Genomic DNA, 20,722 nt, shown 5'->3' with positions numbered 1-20,722 from the left:
TATCAAAACAGAGAAAACACTGCCCCCTCCCGCGTGGATACATGGCACAGCAATACAAGTATCAGTCTTGAGTTTTAGTCTTTCCGATACTACCTGAAGCTACATAATTCTCTACGCAATAACGTACTTAGTACTGCGACTACGGCGAGCGACGAAATAGCTTGCAACACACCTCAATACCGACTAGTACAGCGTTTTACAACGTTATAAAGGTCCGGCGCCTATCCGGACCGTTAGTCTAATCGTGCCTTACGTACTACAACAACAGAAAATACAAGATTCAAAAACCAACGGAATATGAGCGAGCTAGAAGCTTTGTCGAGAAACTTGGCATAGTTGCGTTTCTTACCGACTGTCTTTCTTTGGCAACACGGGTCTTCAGGTCTGTGGCTTACAGGTGTCAATCTAGTTATCAATCCGACAAGTCTGGAGAAAACAGTACCACCGTTTTACCACATGGAAACGTAAAACGAACCGTGAACCCAAAAGACGTCACACAGTAAGGAGGACTAGCCCTTCGGAACACAGAGACTAAAGTTCAGACACAGTGCGGATGAGATGAGAGTTCAACGTTCTTCAGTCTGTAGCGACGTTTTCGGTTTGTTGTTGTGATTAAGAGGCCGACGTCGTGACGGTGCTGACCGGCAGAGTTAGCAAGCTGGAGTGGGGAGGGGCAGAGACGGTGGACGGGGAGTCGGAGGAAGACGCCAGCGTCTTGCAGTCCTTCTTTCCCTTCTGCCGCAGGTGAATCTTGGTGTGTCTCTTCCTGCCGTCCGAGCGCGCGAACTTCCGGCCACAAGTGTCACACTGAAACGGCTTTTCGCCCGTGTGGGTTTTGATGTGTGTGGTCAGGTGGTCGGACCGACTGAAGTTGCGCATGCAGATGCGGCACTGGAAGGGCTTCTGCCCCGTGTGGATTCTGATGTGCCGCGTCAGTTCGTCCGAGCGAGAGAACCGCCGGTCGCAGGTGTCACACTGAAACGGCTTTTCGCCCGTGTGGGTTTTGATGTGTTTGTTCAGGTGGTCGGACCGACTGAAGTTGCGCATGCAGATGCGGCACTGGAAGGGCTTCTGCCCCGTGTGGATTCTGATGTGCCGCGTCAGTTTGTCCGAGCGAGAGAACCGCCGGTCGCAGGTGTCGACGGGACAGGCGTTCGGCCGCTCATGTGGGGGCGTCTTGCTGTTTCTGTCGGGATATTTGCGAGCCTGTTGCTTGTTCATGACGGTGTCCGGCGCAGCCTTGCTGGGGCTGGGGCTCATTCTGTAGGGCTGACTGATGAGTTTCTGTGTCAGGGTGACGAAGTCTGGGAGCGGCCCGCTCTGCAGGAACATGTGCTCGGCCCCGTACGGAGGCGGCGGCGTCGCTTTGTCCACTTGGTTCTGTTGCTGGAAGGGGAAGTCCGGGATGACTGGCCACTGGTACTTGACATTACCGTTGATGGGCAGGCTGCGCTGGGGCTCGGGCTGGCTGAAGATGGGCAGGCAAGGTCCGCTTCTCATGTCCATAGGCGCGCCCATGTAGGTCTTGGTGTCGGCCAGGTAGGTGTAGGCGGTGGTGGTGGAGTCGGGCTCCGGGGTGAGACACGTCGAGTGCGAGCCGGAGACGGACTCGGCTTGGGAGGCGAGGGGGCTGGTGCAGACTGGCGGTAGCGGCTCGGGCTGGCTCTGCTGGGTCATGCTCAGGGCGTTCTGGATGTTGGTGTTGAGCGAGGTCAGCAGGGAAGCGGTGTGCTCTGTGTCTCCGCTGCCCGCTCCCGCCGTGGTGACACTACCGCGGTACACGATGCGGTTCCCGGCTTTACTCGTGTCCGGGTAGGAGGAGGCCTCGCCCTCGCGTTTGCAGAAGTCGGCCACGGGGGCGATGATGAATTCTGCGTTAAAGCAATGAAGAAGCGGAGACAATGTCAGAAAAATGCGTGGTTGGGTGTAAATGTAGTCCTAGGCCACGCGAAATCCCGCCCACACTACCCCGCACTACTGCGGGTCAGGCCTGACTTACGCACATTGGCGAATTATGAATGGGAGTAATTTGATTTTTTAATTTCTAAATCGCTATAGGGGGCGGAGGCTACGATCGATAGAGACCACTTGGCATAACGCCGAGCGCCGGTCGCACCAAGCATGTTAAACGATGGCAACAACATACCGACTTGTTTTTCGCTTTCGAGAATTTTTAACAACTTTTTTCCGCGCACGTTCGCCTGTACCACTCCTGACACTCACGAATCTTCGGAGGTTCTGGGCAAACTTCGTAATTCCCCCACGCCCGCTCACACGCCTACTCAACCTACCACTCATACAAAACTACAGCACAGCTTTGGCTTTTGACATAGTCATCGACGATGTAAACATTGCAAAAACAGTTTATCATTCCGCGGACATAATGGAAAACAGAACTTACCGAGTGAATCCGAAGACTGGTCGCTAAATTCCGACACGGGCTCTCCCTGAGTGTAGATGCTGTCGGCGCTGGTAGCGCTGGGCACCGTGGTGTGAACATTCAGGTCCTCGGGCCTCAGGTTTGCAGGCAGCGGAGGAGCTGGGTTATTGAAAAAGCTGGTGTAACGGTTATGACTTATTATGATTTGTATAATTAGGGCAATATGTAAATGACCATGTGGAAAGACTAGTTATAGAGATTATGCATATATTTGCGCGTTAGGTAGGCCCTGATTGGTTGGTGAGAGCAACCAATCAGGTTAGGGACTATTGTGAACAGAGTTGAGCTTGGGAGAGACAATCGCTGTATTAGTCAGTTCGAGACCTGGATCTGAGGTATGTGTACATGTTTAGTTGTAGCTCTGTAGATAAGTAGATTGTATAACTGTAGCACCTCATCTGTGTAATTCTAGACCATTGGAACGTAACTAGTGCTAAACTCCTTTGTAACCATTAGACCACATCTACCTGTATTAGAGTTAACATACGGATCAATAAACCCGGCTCAGCAGAAGCAATCGAACTGTTTGGATCTCTCTCTATAGTAAGATATATAGACGATAAGGACCTGAAATATTATACTGGTATCGAAACAGAGCAGAGACGACGTAGCTGCTTCTGATAGCTTGAGCTGCGTAGCTACTTGTGACAAAGTGTCAAGTGCATCCATCATTCGAGACATCTGTTCGTTCTGCAAGTACCTAGGAGTTCGCTTGTGAGCGGAGCTGAGTCCGGCTGTTTTCGGTCGTCCCCAACCCGAAGCGGCAGAACTCGGGGCGCGCTCGTGAGTGATCGGTGCGGTTTGCGGAGATACACGAGTAATGTTCGGCTTCGTTCGGAGAGGCGACTGAGTGCAGCCGAGGAGGTAGGCGTTTTCCTTATATTCTGGATTCGTGTGACGTCGGGAAAATTCGGAGACCAATCAGCGGCCGTCGGTTCCGTGTTGTCCTAGTGACGACAGATGACGTCTGTATAAATGAAAGATTACAAATTGGCTCAATGAAAATTGATAGCGCTCGCCATATATGACGATGACGCTTCAATGCGAGCTTCCGATGCGGAAGAACGAAAATAAAACAAGTGCTTGAGACCAAATGCCAGTTTTTTGGCGAAAAAATCTAGTTTTAAAGCATTTTCTTTTGATATTTGGTCACCTGATTCGCAGACCACCCTACAATTATTTATTGACTTTAGGCGGGCCACTTTGACAGGCCCCTTTGTCTCCTGGGGTCGGCACCGGAACCGAACCTTACCAAATATGGTCAAAGGAATGGGAGAGGCTGCAACGTCACAAATCGTCGGGGCTCAGCGACGCACCATATTTGGTGATGCTGCCGACGAAGAGTTTCGGTTCGACTCGGCTGTCGCGGGAATGCCCTTATATGGAGAAACGCGGAATAATGCAAAGCATCGATTTTTTCCGAAGGGTGCCCGGAACTGACTCGAGGACCCCACGAGCCGAACCTGTCAGAGATTACAGCGCCACTGCGAGAGCTTCTCCGAGAAGACATAGAGTTTGTGTGGGATGACAAGAGGAAACAAGCCTTCGCCGACATGAAGAAAGTCGTGGCTGAAGCATCGACACTGTCGTACTATGACCCACACAAAGAAGCAACCCTGCAAGTAGATGCGTCCAAGTACGGACTGGGTGCCGTATTGATGCAAAAAGGACGACCAGTCGCGTACGCATCAAAATCGTTGAATACAACCGAGTCAACTATGCTCAAATCGAGAAAGAACTCTACGCAATCGTGTTTGGATGTGAGAGATTCCACCAATACGTGTATGGCCGAAGCGTCACGGTAGAGTCCGACCACAACTTGTCAAGCCACTAGAACCAATCACCAGGAAACCACGAAGCTCAGCGCCGGCAAGACTGCAACGAATGCTACTAAGGTTGCAGAAGTACGACCTGTTAGTGCAGCACAGACCTGGCAAGGAAATACCAGTGGCCGCCGCTATGAGCAGACGGTACCTGGAGGAGACAGATGACATGTCCGAAACATTAAAGGCACAAGTGCACATGGTGACAAGCAACCTGCCTGTGTCCTCACGGAGGATGGAAGAAGTCCGCCGAGAAACCAGAGAAGACTCGCAGTTAGTCGCTCTCAAGGGCACCATCGGGACGAACTGACAGCCCATGATGACGTAAAGGGCAGAAGATCCTGATTCCAAAGTCTATGCGAGAAGAGATTCTGGATATCCTGCACGAAGGCCATCTGGGCCAAGAGAAGACAAAGGTTAGGGCCAGAGATATTCTCTTTTGGCCAGGCCTGAACGCACAGTTCGACGATAAGATCTAAGGATGTGCAACGTGCCAAGAGCACCGAGCTGCCAACGCTAAAGAACCGCAAATCCGACCAGCTCAGATCGTACGTCATGGAGACGCCTGAAGGTGCACAGTACAGGCGCAACACCAGGCATCTCCTGAAGACAAGCACCAGTAGCGGTAGATCAACATCAGAGCCCGACACGACGATGACGTCCAGCATGAGAACAACTACACCAACAGCTGAGCCAACACCTGAGCAGTACACCACCCGCTCCGGGAGATCTGTGAAGCCATCCGTGAAACTGGACTTGTAAAACTACAGTAACGAAAACAGACTGTGATTATGGACTATGATTATGGACTGACCAAAAATTTCTTGGTAAGTTCGCATGTTGTCCCCATATGCAAAAGCACCAGGGGGCAACACATGGCGCCGTTTCCCTTGGACTTGTTTTGCTTTACACTGATACAGTGATAGTTGTTTGTTAAATAATCAGCGTATTCACTTCAAAGACAAATTTAAATTACCGCAAATTGCCACTATCCTTTGCCAGACTTGCTGGAAAAAAATACAGTGCGTTTCACAGAGTAAATGTGTTAGTGGTAAAATGGTATTGGGCCATGTTTGTATACTGACTGAGGCCTGCCAACAGTCTAGAATCTAGGCTACTGACTAGTCTGGTACATGGTACTAATGCGAAGTTACTGTTAGTTTTTCAATCATGGGAGTCTTTCATAGGAGACATCTAATAAATTCATAAGCGCACTCAAGCTGAAATGTCATGTTTAAGCAGGACAAATGAAGGACAACATGACAAATGCAGTGTACTACCAAACAGACAGACAAATAAGTCCGGCTCAGAGGAAAATGCACAAATGACTTGACTATTAAGTGCAGCGATTGTTTTTCAGAGAATGTTGGACCAAAGAGGTTGAAATCAGATTTTTAACCTACTTGTCTGGATAGTGATAGATTTTAGAATGTGTTACGCATAGGATAGGACAGTAGGGCAGGGTTTTTTTAGGGGCAGGAATGTGATTATTTTTTAAGTGAAAGGTCCTGAGTACAAGTAATTTGTAGGTAGAGGACATGTCGTAATACTAGGAACGATGACACCAAAGCTTAATATGTTGTTCATATTGATTTTTATGGACTTAGCTCATGTTTTGTCAAGCTCTGTTGCTCTTCTCAATTTGTCTTTGGTGTGTCATAATTATTCCTTTCCGAATATCCTTAGTATATGCAACATTTCTGGGGTGTAATAGCTCCGCGTGCTCGGAAAACATTTAATATTAGGAGCGTCTTTGGTCTTAAAGAACCTGAAAACGTTTCATATATGGATATGAGAAATAGTATTCTGGTCCCATTCTTGACTCCGTAAATAAACTGCGTATGCGACCTTTCTGGGCCATAATAGGTCCGAACGCGGTCAGAAAACATGAAATATTTGGAACGTGTTCTGCCTCAGACGAGTCCAAAATACTGAAAAACCGGATATGAGAAATAGTATTATGGTCCCATTCTTTACTCCGGAACTCTTCTTGACTTACTTGACTTATGTCGGGTACCAGTCCTCATCTGCCACCCGAACCACCATGGCAGCCCAGAAGCTCCTGTCCTGCATAGCCTTCCCCATGCCATCAGCCTGTAGACCAGTGTCTCTCTGCAGCACATCTAAGTAGGTGAGGGGCGGTCTTCCAGGCTTCCTTCTCCCATGTGCTGGAGACCATAGAGCAGGTTGGAGACAATCTCCTTGCTGTTTCTCAGAGAGTGCCCGGCAAACCTTAGACGTCTGGCTCGTATCTTTGCCGACAGTTGTGGGAGTCCAGCATACAGCTCCTTGTTTGTGCAGTGTTGTTCCCATCTTACATTGTAGACTCGCCTTAACATCCTCGTGTAGCAGCCGTCCAGCTGTTTCTCCAACTTGGGAGTGACCGTCCAAGCTTCGCAGCCGTACAAGAGTACTGACTCCACCGTTGAGAGAAAGAGGCGTGTTTTGAGCTTCCTTGACAAGTCCGACTTCCAGATCTTGTCCAACTTGTTGCAAGCTCTCCACGCCGCTGCCTTTCGGGATTTTTCTTTTGCAAACATAAATGTACTATGTAGTTCAGGTCATCCAGATGTAAAACTTGACATTCATGAAATATGTATACAGAAGACTAATATGTTATTATTTTTACCCCCAGACTGACATGAAGTGCTGGCGAATGCAAATGGCTCTGGAGATCCTCCTGAAAAAACAGTACTTCAGTAGTATAAACATTTTCGTAGAAACCTCACACTCACAGTGCTATCAGTTGATGTAAGATTTACCTCTTGTGGAGTATTTCGGTAGCACAAAATGTTTTCTAAGAAGTTCTCAGTGCTTTAGCACTTTATGTTAAAATTTAACTTTTAGTTCCTCTTCAGAAGAGCATTTGGCTAGTACAGACGTTTTCTTGGTAACCTTGCAGTGCTAACAGTTGATTTACCTGCTAGTTCCTCTTGTAGAGTATTTGGGTAGTACAAAATGTTTTCTAAGAAGTTCTCAGTGCTTTAGCATTTTATGTTAAGATTTAACTTTTAGTTCCTCTTCAGAAGAGTATTTGGTAGAGTTAGAGTTAGGTATCATTTTTTCTATGTCCATTCAAGGTTTAACCTTGGTTTTATGGAAAAATATTGTGCACTACCTATATTACTCCTATGCATGATGCTGTATGTAACTAGTGTATCATAGTAGATAAATGTCATTTCTTAAGCTTATGATAAGAATGCTCTTAGGGGTATTCTAGCTTTGAAACCAGTTACTTGGTTAATTGATTACCCGTAAGATTCCTAAATAAGTAATATCGTCAAGTATCTATTTACTCTTATATAGGGGTGACGCGGGTTGAAGGGCATGCGCACAAGTTGCTGGGTGAGAGACCTCAAAATTAAAATGAGCTAAAGAACTTTAAAACCCTTTCTTGGGTGGGATTTTTGTTGAATTCTTGGCATTTTTGTGGTGGGTTGTACAGTGTAGGGTTTTGAGTGAATGTTTTTGCAAAAAAAATGAAGTTTTTCCATGAAATTGCCTTGTTATGGGCTTGTCTGTTGCCATACACCCCTCCTGCCTCCTGCCTTGGTATCGACCTAGAATATGGGGTCAAAGTGCACGAATTCTTATAAACAAGGCTGTACCTCGAGAATAGCCGACCACTTTTTTCCGAAACTTGTTGTAGGTACATATTATTAAATTGGCCAACACGTGAAGGTGAGTTTGTGTGACAAAAACTTCGTAAACTAGAGATATGATGCCCATTTTCATGTCTGATTTAGCATATGTTTCAATGGAGAACCCTTTCAGTAATGTCTCCCCTATAGAGAGGAGGTTTCTGGTGCATTAACATGTGCAATATCACTGTGTAAAGGTAATTGGGTAATGTTGGCTACACAATGTACATGCATGCACCTTGTCCCAACCATACTCTAGGCGTCATGTTTGTCATATGTGGTATACACAAAGTACCACATTTGTAAATGTCTAGACATAGTGTGCAACTTGTATAAACCGGACGGAGATGGGCAGCCACATGATTCAATGTATATGAAAAATTTTATTCATGTGTACAAATCCTATGTGTACATAGGAAAAGCTCTGCTTCCTCTGGACAAGTCTGCACCTTTGAAGTCTGAATAAAACCTCCTTGGTAATTTGTAACTCCACCACTTTTTTTTTGTTTATTAAAGCAGAGCGTAGTTTGACACAGTTTTCAGTTGTAATATAGACATATACATTGTATATTTACAATGAATATTTATACATTGGTGACTCCTGACATATACATGCATCATATAATAAAAAGACTGCATATTTTCAAATGTCGGTTTGTCTGTGTCATCACCATGCTCAGATAGAGAAGATATGGTGAGAGTGTATCAGAGTGTATGATTAGACATTTGATCAAAATAAATGCTTTGGTGTAGGCAATGTAAAGCCACCTGCTGTGAGGGCGTCTATTACTAAGAATTTCTTTTTTTTACATTCTTCTGGGTTTTTTCTTTCTTGGCCGACAAAATTTAATCGAACATTGCAAGCTTACTGCAAACTTCACTGATGCATTACCTCGGGTTCCTAAACGATTTGCATGACTTTTAATTACACGTCAGGTGTAGCGAGCTATCTTTATTCACTGTTTGTTAGTGTAGCGGTAACGAAATTTGATTTCATTTTGGATCGTGACAGTCATGTGTCTGACAGAGCTTCGGGCTAACATCGAGCATCAAAACTTTGCACGGAAAGGAACCCAACACGCTTGTTTAAGACAAATAGAGTCTGAAGACCCCGCGTTCTTGGTTAAAAATGTGTGCTGTGGCGCGTCCGCCGTGCCGTTGGACGAACCCAACATTTTGCCCGAGGTCCCTTCTTGTATACGGACGTGTTTACATTTCATATTATTGCAAAGCTCCCTTCAATATCAACCCTTGTAAAATCCATTGAAGAAAGGGCATTGCATCATCTTACATTTGTAGCTACATGTACTTGCCCTTACCAAAGCTCATCCGTTTGAGAATAAAATGAGCTCCGTGACCAAGCCATCGAAAATTTGGAGGTTTGTACCTTAACCCTCAAAATTGTCACTGATGAAAGATTTCTTATTATAATTGAATATTCTTGTTTTTCTAAGCACTATATCTCAAGAAGAGCAATAACAAAATTCTCTTTTTTTCTGAAACATCTCAAGAAAAACAAGAATTTCATTTCTCAAAGTTTCTTGATAAAAAAAAAAACAAGAAAATTCAAGAATGTTATTCTTGTCATGACTTGAATTTTGCCCTTTAGTTTAAATATCTTGAATATTTTTGCTTTTCTATGCAACATATCTCAAGAAAAGTCTTATGTTTTAAGTCAAAATTCTTATGTTTTTCTGAAGCATCCCAAGAAAAACAAGAAGCTCCTTTCTCAAAGTTTTTGATAATTCAAGAATGTTATTGTTGTCATGACTTGAAGTTTGCCCTTAGTTTAAATATCTTGAATATTCATAGGCCTTTTTTATATATCAGAACAGTTTTTAAAGGGGGACAAATGTAAGAATGTTCCCTCCAAAAAGCACATGTCTCTGATGCCGGGAATAGTTCCTAAATTTACGTTTTTGTAAGAAAAATATGCATTATATCTTACATGAAAACAGAATAATCATAAAATTGATATTTTTACAATCAGCAAGGTGTGTTTTGTTTCTATCCCAAGTTTCACCCATTTGTGACCATGCACCATGAGTTATGGCAGTTTTCCTGACAGACCTAAAAAAATCGGAGTACAAACACCGCATGACGCCTTTAGAAAATTAACGGCTCTTAGTGGCAAATGTGCAGGTGTTGGCACATTGGCGCACCAAATCCGTATTTTGTTTTTGGCTAAAGTTTAGACTTGTTAGCCAAATAGGCTCTCTGGGCGTGATTTATGACTAATAGTAGGGAGGTACAAGTCTTTACGTCCGGGTAAAAAGAGAACCTACCGCGGAAGGGTTCTGTTTTAATTCATTGCCCAAAATACCCAAAACAGCAGACCAAAAACACAACATCCTTTGCTTCCCATACTATCAATAACAGATAAGATTTGTTCCAATGCGCCCTGATTTGTATAGAAATACTGACGATTCGAAGTTGCCTTGGGATTACTCCTGAATAATACTGAATTTCATGCTTTTATAGTTGTGCTTAATAAAGTAGCAGGACCTTTCCTCAATAGACATATAAAACAAAGCAAATCCACGAAGCAGCCGAACATATACTTCTCAATACATATCCTGTATCCTAACATTAACATTGATCCTAAACCCTAACCCTTAACCCTCACCTTAATCCTGAATCTAGCCCTAAACCCTGACCTAACCTAATCCTTACCCTTAACCCTTACCATACATATCCCTAACCCTAACTTAACCCTAACCCTAACCCTCACACTAGCACCAACCCTAACCCTCACCCTAACGGAAAAAGCCAACCCAACCATAAGCCCTAACCCTTACCCTAACCAATACCTCACCGATCTAGGTTATGTTTACCTTACCTCAATAATGGCGTCGATGATTGAAACGAACGAAGACAGAGACGAGAACACAATCAAGTAAGTAACTCGAATAGGATCCCAACTTTTAAAGAAGTGTCAAATATATGCTGACTGGTGATTGGCTGGTAGATTCATTAGCATTCATCCAAAATGCCGTCATATTTCATCACTTTAGTGTCTTTCATAAGGGGGGACCAAAAATCCCGGGAAATTTGGAACCCGGGATATTTGGGTTCCCCCATTAGAACTAACATCCTCTTCTCAAAATCACGTTTTTACTGCTTACCTGACATTTTGAGACATCAACACAACATTTTGAGTCGTGTTAAAAGGTTCAACATGCTGTCATATTTCATCACTTTAGTGTCTTTCATATTAGGGGGGACCAAAAATCCCGGGAAATTTGGAACCCGGGATATTTGGGTCCCCCATTAGAACTAACATTCTCTTCTCAAAATCACGTTTTTACTGCTTAGGCCACACCAATTTGATTTGTTGGTTCTCGGATTTTTTCAGAAAATATATTGAGCGGCAGGGCGAAAAAAATAAAAATAAAAACAGACCTAGGCATAATCTGACAGCCCCAGAAGCTATGATAGGAGCCATGATGTCAACATACCAGACTGGTTTATAATCGAAACAATGAATTTGAACTTTTTATCAAGCCAATGCCTTTTCTGGCTTAATAGATGGACAAACTGTAACAGATAGGAAGACAAGGAGCTTTCTTCAACTGTTTGGGCCAAAATATGAGGATTTTGGAGTTGATTCTGAACCTGAATTTTTTTTTTTTTTGCAAATCAGAAAAAAAAATGAAGCGGTCGAATCCGTCAACCAAGAAATTGAATTGGTGTGGCCTATTGATTGTTCTGTCAGTATTGCCTAGTTGCATAAATGGGACTAAACCTTCACAAGATATTAAATGTGTATTTGACAGTAACTTAGCACAGAACCAATCTTTGTTACAATAAAGTTTTGGAATCCACGAAGCTTTCAATCTTTAATTAAAAGCATACAAATTGATAAGTTTCAAACCTCCACATTGATAAGTATTGTACAGTACTTTTCGTTTAACTCTTTTGGGTCATTATTCCATATGAAATTAAATGTTTTACTCATACATTTGGAAAAATGCTTGAGGTGGGGATGGAAGGGTTAGAAAAAGATGCGCAAACAGTGAGACTACTAAAGTATTCACTATCATAACTTTGCCGTATAATGTTAACAACTTCCCTCTCCAGGGTTGTAGTACTGAATCAAGTTTTGAGAGACCAGGTGTAACCTAATCTCTTCAGTTACAAGCAAGCTTTCACTTCTTTGACGTTTTAGATCCGTTGAATAATCCAAATAGAAATTTCCCACCTATTAAAACACACTTTCATACAGCCGTTTAGTTTTTGGCTTGGTACTCTGAGACTACTTTTTGGCTTGGTACTATGAGACCAGAAAACGGGACTTGACAGCAAGCATATGTTGGTGACCTTTGTCCTCCAATCCCCCTCATTTTGTTCTCACGTGAAGATCACGTGTTTGTTTGCATATTCAAGGTCTGTTTTGAATATCTGACGCTATCTGATTGGTGTATGTTAATGCTCACAAGCAAGCTACAGCATATAAAAGCTGCAGGTTTTTAGCAAGTCACTTACTTCTCTGGATTGTCTTCTAACCACTATGTCGTAGTCCGTGGTTTTTGGAGTCATCGATGAACGCTGAGGTAAGATTTAATTCTTAAAGAAGTCATTCTGAAGTAACAGGTCTGTTGTGGTAAAATTACATGTACATCCTGCGATTGTTTAAGTATTATGGGAAAGGCCTTTTTTTGTAACTAGCCTGGGTGCCAGATTCTTTCCATGGCCTGCACAAGCCAGCTCCTCAGCTCCTGGGCCAACATGTCTCCAAGGAAATTATGCCACAGCTCCCATCAGTTAGGCTTGGTGCCAGATTCTTTCCAGGGCCTGCCTAGGCCAGCTCATCGGCTCCTGGGCCAACATGTCCCCAAGGAAATTATGTCACAGCCCCCCTCAGTTAGCCTGGGTGCCAGATTCTTTCCAGGGCCTGCACAGGCCAGCTCATCGGCGCCTGGGCCAACATGTTCCCAAGGAAATTATGTCACAGCCCCCCTCAGTTAGCCTGGGTGCCAGATTCTTTCCAGGGCTTGCACAAGCCAGCTCATCGGCGCCTGGGCCAACATGTCCCCAAGGAAATTATGTCACAGCCCCCCTCAGTTAGCCTGGGTGCCAGATTCTTTCCAGGGCCTACACAAGCCAGCTCATCGGCTCCTGGGCCAACATGTCCCCAAGGAAATTATACCACAGCCCCCCTCAGTTAGCCTGGGTGCCAGATTCTTTCCAGGGCTTGCACAAGCCAGCTCATCGGCTCCTGGGCCAACATGTCCCCAAGGAAATTATACCACAGCCCCCCTCAGTTAGCCTGGGTGCCAGATTCTTTCCAGGGCCTACACAAGCCAGCTCATCGGCTCCTGGGCCAACATATCCCCAAGGAAATCATGCCACAGCCCCCCTCAGTCAGCCCTCGCTAAATATAAATAAAGAATACACAGTACTAGCAAGTACATTATAATGCCCTTGGTACTAGTAACTTGTTCGTTTTTAAACTGTTGTAAGTTACAACGTTACGCTCCAGTGGAATGGCGTAACTTTTAGCAAATGTTACACATCGCAAGATATCGGCCCTCGCACAACGGGAGCTAAATCCACTGCAAACATCTTCAGAGAGGTATCTCGGCTATATATTGCATACATGTACATATAATACATGTATATATATATATATATATGTAGGATATATATGTCATCACGCAATACAATTTGTTAACGCCGAGATGAAGGCTCTTTGTTGTCACTACACTTGTCCGGAATAGTGTAAAGGACACGAACTCAATAGCCATGATCCAAAAGGTCGCTTAATAACCGTGGGATGTTGGCGTTTGACGGCAAAAATGCTTATTAAATTTGCTAAAGAATTCCCATCTGTGCCAAGTCAAAGTTGAAATGATTTGATCAATCAGTAGCTGAATCTTATGATGTGCATGCACAAACTCGGAAAAAGATATAATCGGAAAGAGAGTAAAGCCATTGGTCTTTGAGACCTTTGTGAAGACTCGCTCTAGTCAACAGGTGTCTGGGAATTAGAATTGAGCCCAGAGAGGAATTGCCAGTCTGTTATACCGGCTGACTGTCCCTTTTAAAAACTGCTCTGCCGTTGGTCACTTCGTTAACTGCTGTCTTGTCGAAACTGAATAAAGGCATCACAGCCGACTCGCCTTCCATTCGAGACGTCAGAGTAGAGCGGACGGTCCGGTGACTCTGTCAGCCGGACCCGAAACTCACACAAGGATAATAAGGAAGATGATTCATTTCTTGATGACTTGCCCCACATACAATAAAGAAAGACTTAAATCAATACAGATGATCAAATGCAACTTAAAACATCACCCAATACAACTAGAGATACGTTCCATGTACTTATGCCATGTCCCCATACAATGTCTGTTTATCTCTAGGCCAATACATCTATACTTGCATGAAAAAAAGACATCTTGAAATAACTATATATCAACATGTAGAGCTTCATAGTGAATTTAAAGTTTACGTCAACACTTAACAATTGTCTTCATTAGACAAAGAACTTTCCAGCGTCACTTCAAGGCAGGTTTTTGTCACCGTTGGCTCTAAAGAAGTCAGGATATTTCACTCAGCAGTGAACAACTGCCTAAATTACATTTCTGTAATAATCCTCAAGATTGTAAAACGCCGTAAGGGTGCAAGGATTTGTATATTTGCCCACCCCACCCCATTTGTTCTGCCATACTTTTTCATCTCTAGCAGTAGTATGTGTCTCTTGTAAACAGTAAATATGATAAAGTTTGTCTCTTAACCAAGTAAAAAGTCCCCTTCTCTTATAAGAATCTCCCAACCCATTGCAATTATAACTTGATAGTTGGCACTCTACCTTGGTCATGACTTCTGGGAAAATAAACGTCTCGGAGAGGAAAGCCAGGAGAGGTCATCGGGGCGTCGGATTGAGTTTGGCGTTGATGATCTAGAAATCTAACAGTAATACTCTGCTTGCTGTCACAAAATTTTCAGGGCAGCGATCTTAATTTTCATAATTTTGATACAAAACTTTGGGGGTTTTGAGGGTCCCCATGGGGGGACCCAGAACTCCATAACAAATCGCACCCAGGGGGTTTTTCCCGTATGGCTGTTAACCCTTCCACTGCTGGAAAAAAATTGTAGTGGTTGCAGGAAATTCGTGTAAACGGAGGAAAATTGCCCGCTACGACTACAGTACCATTTTCAGACTTTTACATGCTTTACAGTGAAGATAAATAGGTAAAACTATACTTTTTGCACTTGTTTGAAAAGCTTATAGTATGCAAAGTATGCAAAAATCAATCCAAAAACTTTAGAAGGTCTGCATGTGAAAATGAGTGGAGCAAAATACTTTTCAAACTCCCCCGATCCCTCCCTAACTGCAATCTGCCAACTCCTGCCCATTTCGTGGTTCATTTCCGATTATAAAAGTCTTCAAGCCTTTGACCTTCTGTATGTATCCAGTAATACAAGCACATGCACACAGCTGCAAGAAATTAACAAATCTATTTCACTCAACAGTGTCGCTTTTGTCCTTAAATCTGCCAGAACTGTCATCACCACTTTCGATCCAATCCCTCGTGTCCTCGCCATCAAGGTTGCTTATCGCGGCGGCATTTGAAAAATATGAGAAAAATGAGACCATGGCGCGCTGAAGCATTCCTTGTACATCACAAAGTACACCGATTAAATAATATACCATTTTAATGAAATAAAGAAATAAATGTGTTGATTTAATTGTGTCAGATTGATACGCGCTTTGTTTTTAATTTTGTTTTTAATTAAAACAATTAATGACATTCCAACATTTTGCTAATGAAGCGCAATTTTGATAGTGTCTAAAGTACTCGTGTATACAGTGTTAAAATAGGCACTGCAGGAAAAGCAAGTTTTCAACAAGTTTCCAAGCTTGTGTAAGGGGTCAGATCTGGGTTAGAGGTCCCCGGACAGTCCTCTATAGCTGTGATGAATCCGAGTGAAAGACAGGAGCCTCCAAAGTTCGTTCGGATGGTTTATTGAGTTCTCGCTGCAGTCCACAGTAGTCAAGGGATGAGTGGCAGGTGGATAGGGATGGGAAACTCCCTTCTCAGCTCCGCGCAGAGCCCGGGGGAAGCCCAAGTTCGGCGTCCGAGTCAAGAGTTGTTGGCCAAGTCGCTAAGGGCTCCCCGTGTTTCCGACTCCGCGGAAGCCGCTCTCTCTCTCTTTCTAACAGTTTTTCTTCTTTTATTTTCGAAAACTTTGGGTTCCTCCCATTACCAAATTTGTCTTTTCGGATTATAAATTCAAGAACGGATTGGATAAAATATTTCAATTTGGATATCAGCAATCAACTTTTTGAAGGTTTTCCGCTGAGATATAGCGTGCCGAGTTGTGGAATAAAAGCACGTCCAATAACCTCCACCTCAAGATTATTTGTCAACCTTTTAGGTCAACGTAACCAGTTTCAGTTTCAGTTTATTTTATTTAACCAGTAATTACAACTCAGGCCATCCCGGCCTGCTTTTCAGGTAATCCTGGATACACATAAAAGTACACACAGCAAATACACAGTACATAAACTATTACTAAATTACAACATCCTAAACATCAACAGTGTCAAAATCCTGCACCTAATGTTCTGAATAAAAGTCTTAAGAAGTCCTGCTCCTAATGAACTGTTTAAAAATCCTGAGAAGTCCTGCTTCTAATGTTCTGTTTAAAAGTCCTGAGACTGAGAAGCTGTCGTTGCTGTATCGGAAGAGTGTTCCACAGGTAAGAACCATAGTACTGTAGACTGCTCCTGTACGCCGTGACTCTTGCTGGTGGACAGCAGAGTAGGTGAGGGTCGTAGTCCCTAAGACGCTTTAACTCTGATCGAGTGGTCCGTACACTTAATGTTGGAGCAGTCTCCCACTTGAACAGAGATGACATGTACACCGGCGCACCTCCACGAATCGCCTCCACGAATCGCCACGAACCGGGTTCACGTCCTTTTTGTGAACCGGGTCCCGACGCTGTACAACCCTCCAAATATAACATTCCAATTGTCAATATTTTTGATACAGCTAGTTTGTTTATGGGAAGAAATCGACATATGGGCCTAACCACATACGGAATGGGGAGGTAGGTTTCCCTTCTGGCCTCGCCTGCCACTCGTCTTACAATCACAACATAGTTGGATTTCCGGTGCAATACTAGTGACTACCAAACCTTGTTGTGAGTAATTACCGGTTACAGACTGTCTAATTCCGGCCCAGAGGGCTGTCAGATTAGCTTGACAATAATACCAGGCTTCTATCAACTCGGAGATTACCGTCTAAAGGGGTTTGTGGTGACATGTGGTGCGCAGCGGAGCGCGGGAGGGCATGTGCCTGAGACGGGCTAACCAAGGCCCGCGCACGTATACAAAGGCTCTCCGCTACGTCCAACGAGGCTTGCTCCCAGGGTACCCCGAATGTAGCCTCTACCAGGCTTGGGGAGGCGGTTGGAAAGAGTAGAAATCGGACAAATAGAGAGAGATAATGTTCTCTCAACGGACAAACTCCCTTGAGTTGGCATCTTTCTATTTGGCCGATTTCTACTCTTTCCAACCTCCTCCCCAAGCCTGGTAGAGGCTACACATGTACATTGTACTTGACTTAATATATTTGAGGTGAAAAATCTAAAACTTAGTAACGGACGTAAATATGTTTGATAACTCAAATGAGTTTTAATGTTTCGCCAGACACATTAGGGGCCCTGGTCAAGGAACCTATTACTAGTAACCTGTCTGCCATATCTGCCGCAGTTTGCCCGGGTTTGTCTGTTTGTTTTTATTTGTTTACCCAGGGTGTACATATCGCCACTAAGGCGTTTTTCAATGTGCCCTGCAGGCATACATAAATAAAATATACAAGAAAATAACAGATATAACAAAATGCGCTTTAGATTTATAAACAACGCTTTTCGTCTTATCTAGATCAGCATATTTTGAGAATACCTCTGAATTTGTCGCAAGCGGGCATTGTCACAATTTAATTCACTGAACGTTTCGTTGAGTATATAAATTGGAGTTAAGATGGAAAGAAACCATCAAGTTTATCTTTCAAAAGATATCTTACCTTTATCTTCTGTCTTCATGTCTTTGATCCTCCGTCTTGTCAGATAGACGACTGTCTCGTCATCTTGGGGTTGTCTTGACCGAGACCTTCTTGCTCGGGACGAACCTTGGGTCTTCACCGTGCCCGTGTCGTCTTCTGGGCGGGCCTTGGACGCACCAGGCCCCGAAGGATCGTTCTCGTTCAGTACGTTAGTCAGATGCTCGATGTACTGCGAAGCGAGTCGCAGTATTTCTATTTTGGAGAGTTTGGTTGCTGGCGTTGGCACTGGAGTCGGGATACAACAGGAAAGTTGCTGCAGCGCGTCTTGGATAGATTTTGTTCGGTACCTCTCCCGGGCGTTCGCCGCCTGCCTCTGCTGGCTCAGCCCGGTGAGTCTCGCCTTCCGACGACGCCGTTTCCGACCACGAGTTTTGCCTGGATTCTCGTCGGGGGAGGAGGGCACGTCCTCCCGAGGAGTGAGGTCTTGCTCCCCGGACCCTTCCGTGTCGGGGGCCGTCACCTCGCACGTCGTCGCCATTGTTAGAATATTTACCCACCGTTGTTTCTAACTTGTTCCTTCCGAGACAATTTCATGGTCGGCACAGCTCAAGTCAAGCAACGACATCCGACCGATCCAATCCCACCTCTGATTGGTCGAATGATACAAGAGCTTACAGAGCTATAGGTTACACTCTAAACAACACGCACCAATGACAATTAAAACCTGTGCTTTTCCTATCGGGACTAAATCCGCGAGATTGTCTCTGTATGGGGGATATCTGATGGTGAAAACGTGTTACGTGCCCCCGGGTTTGGGAAATACAGTAGCGTTCACCGGCGTCCAAACAGTCTATTGTGACGCACATGACACATGACTTACAGTCTGGAGTTCTAGGTAAATGTTGCAACTAGGCCTGTACTTAATTTCTTAAAGTACGACTGAACTTACGTTGTATATTCTCATCTCTTGTCAAAACCTTAGATATATGACTTCGGAAATGAAAATTTCAAACTATGATCAAAAGGACGACATATTAACATGAAAACATCCGTTTTCGGGATTAGGCCACATCAAGTAAATTTTATGGATGACGTCCTTTGGAGACCCTAAATCTAAAGCGAGAGGGCGAAAAAAAACAAGTAGGGCCCTAAAAAACAAGATGCCTAGAATATTAGAAATACACTAAGAGACGACAAATGTTAGGACACAAATTGAATGAGGTGACATAGTGTAACAAGCAAGAAATCTTTTATTCATCATCAAAACAGCAATAAATCAGGTGGAACAGCAGTTGTCGTCCTGTCCTGTTCTCGCGTTACGGGTTTCACGTCAATCTGACGATTTGCGGCACTGTCATGACTCTTTGGTCATAGTTACAGGAAGCGGAATTTCTAGTTTGCCTGAGGCTATTGACAGGATCGTCCTGTCAATAGCAGAAAATATTGCACTGCTGACAGGACGATCCTGTCAATAGCAGAAAATATTGCACTGCTGACAGGACGATCCTGTCAATAGCAGAAAATACTGCACTGCTGACAGGACGATCCTGTCAATAACAGGAAATACTGCACTGCTGACAGGATCGTCCTGTCAGCAGTGCCATTTTTGACACTATTGACAGGATCGTCCTGTCAGCAGTGCCATTTTTGGCACTATTGACAGGATTTTTTAAATCTTCCATTTTGGGCTGTATTGACATGATTTCTTCATGTTTTCATTTATTTTAACCATGTTTTCATTTTTTTCAGTCAGAAGGCATATGCTACTGTACTGTAGATTAGGCGTTTCACGATGGCGGCTATCATCGCGTTAACAGCTAGTTATTATCAATACAGAGTACTCCAGCAGATACATGTCAAAACTAGACATGCTCAAAATATAAATACAGGCGAATTTCACGCATAAGCTGTCTGAAATACGAAGGCAGTTGTGTTTACATAAGATGACAATAAAAAAGACAAAAAGAAGTTTGATCTCTATCCTTTATTCTTTCAACCAATGAGGTTAAAATCAGACCTCCTTGTTTCAACAACTTCAACAAATCAAATGGAAAAAGGTAAATAAAATCGGCATAAAAAGAGTATAGCTAGCCAGGGGAGTTGGTCGGCCATAGAGGGTCGACTTTTTATTTTTTTCTACTATTTATTCAGCCTGCAAAAGAGTCTGGTGGAGACTACGCAGGGAATACCGTACTGTTGTGTTGCCCGCCTACTCGGCTGATCGGAGACCCCAGGGCCTGGGGGACCCCTTCACTCATCAGTAAGCTATCACCTCGGGGTCCCCTCATATACTTCTTATACTTAAATCACTGAAGGAAGTCAATTTGCTGGAATTCGTCTATAGCACTGCTGTAGTTAGCCTGGATGGCATCCAGGCTAGGCCATATTGTTTATACGGTGGCTGTTCTTGATTGCAGGGTAAGGTTTCGAGTAGACCTTGTCCGCCATCCTTTCACCCCGACGCGCTGTCTCGTACCCGCCGGTGGGCCGCTGTGTCATTCCCGCGGCGCCGGCCGTAATGGCTTACTGTCGCCCCGACTAGCCTCTACCAGGCACCGCGGATCGCTGGAAAAATAGTAGAAATTGGCCGAAATAAAGGGCGCTACCGAGCGGGGGATCAATGTATGCACGACGATCTGCAGGGGCCGCAGCGCAGGATCGTAAAAAATGGCCTAATAGCATAATCATACTAGTAATAACACCTACATAAGACCTACACGAACCAGCGCCCACCCCCAAATTTCCAGTATGAAATAAAAATACCAAAATTTTATCGATCCTGTCAATAGTAGAAAAATTTGCACT

The 20,722-nt window shown here is 44.1% G+C and overlaps 2 protein-coding genes across 2 annotated transcripts; both read right to left on the bottom strand.

Annotated features, from left to right (window-relative positions):
- Positions 1-612: 612 nt before the first annotated feature.
- Positions 613-3,128, bottom strand: LOC109478624 (early growth response protein 1-like). The gene is made up of 4 exons (XM_019780294.1): positions 3,028-3,128; positions 2,398-2,563; positions 1,144-1,882; positions 613-975 (listed from the first exon to the last, which is right to left on the bottom strand). Exons 1-4 carry the CDS (start codon positions 3,119-3,121, stop codon positions 613-615), a joined length of 1,362 nt encoding a protein of 453 aa, XP_019635853.1. The 5' UTR covers positions 3,122-3,128.
- A 3,139-nt stretch (positions 3,129-6,267) lies between these two features.
- On the bottom strand, positions 6,268-18,535 carry LOC109478622 (basic helix-loop-helix transcription factor scleraxis-like). Its single transcript, XM_019780293.1, has 2 exons — positions 17,939-18,535; positions 6,268-6,431 (listed from the first exon to the last, which is right to left on the bottom strand). The coding sequence occupies exons 1-2, from the start codon at positions 18,453-18,455 to the stop codon at positions 6,268-6,270; spliced, it is 681 nt and encodes a 226-aa protein (XP_019635852.1). The 5' UTR covers positions 18,456-18,535.
- Between the last annotated feature and the right edge of the window lie 2,187 nt (positions 18,536-20,722).

This window comes from Branchiostoma belcheri, unplaced genomic scaffold, assembly GCF_001625305.1.
Source record: "Branchiostoma belcheri isolate BF01 breed outbred unplaced genomic scaffold, Haploidv18h27 scaffold442, whole genome shotgun sequence".
In the NCBI taxonomy this organism is placed as follows: domain Eukaryota; kingdom Metazoa; phylum Chordata; class Leptocardii; order Amphioxiformes; family Branchiostomatidae; genus Branchiostoma; species Branchiostoma belcheri.
Note: the sequence above shows the minus strand (reverse complement) of the source record. Positions and strands in the feature narration are given on the sequence as shown.

Bases quoted from the DNA above. Each gene is read 5' to 3' on its own strand.
- LOC109478624 (XM_019780294.1), bottom strand. From the start codon at position 3,121: ATGTCTCGAATGATGGATGCACTTGACACTTTGTCACAAGTAGCTACG. The intron at 2,564-3,027 runs ATACCAGTATAA...GTCATAACCGTT, and splicing joins GTCGTCTCTGCTCTGTTTCG to ACACCAGCTTTTTCAATAAC. The intron at 1,883-2,397 runs GTTCTGTTTTCC...GCTTCTTCATTG, and splicing joins TCTTCGGATTCACTCGGTAA to CTTTAACGCAGAATTCATCA.
- LOC109478622 (XM_019780293.1), bottom strand. From the start codon at position 18,455: ATGGCGACGACGTGCGAGGTGACGGCCCCCGACACGGAAGGGTCCGGG. The intron at 6,432-17,938 runs GTAAGATATCTT...TATGGTCTCCAG, and splicing joins CATGAAGACAGAAGATAAAG to CACATGGGAGAAGGAAGCCT.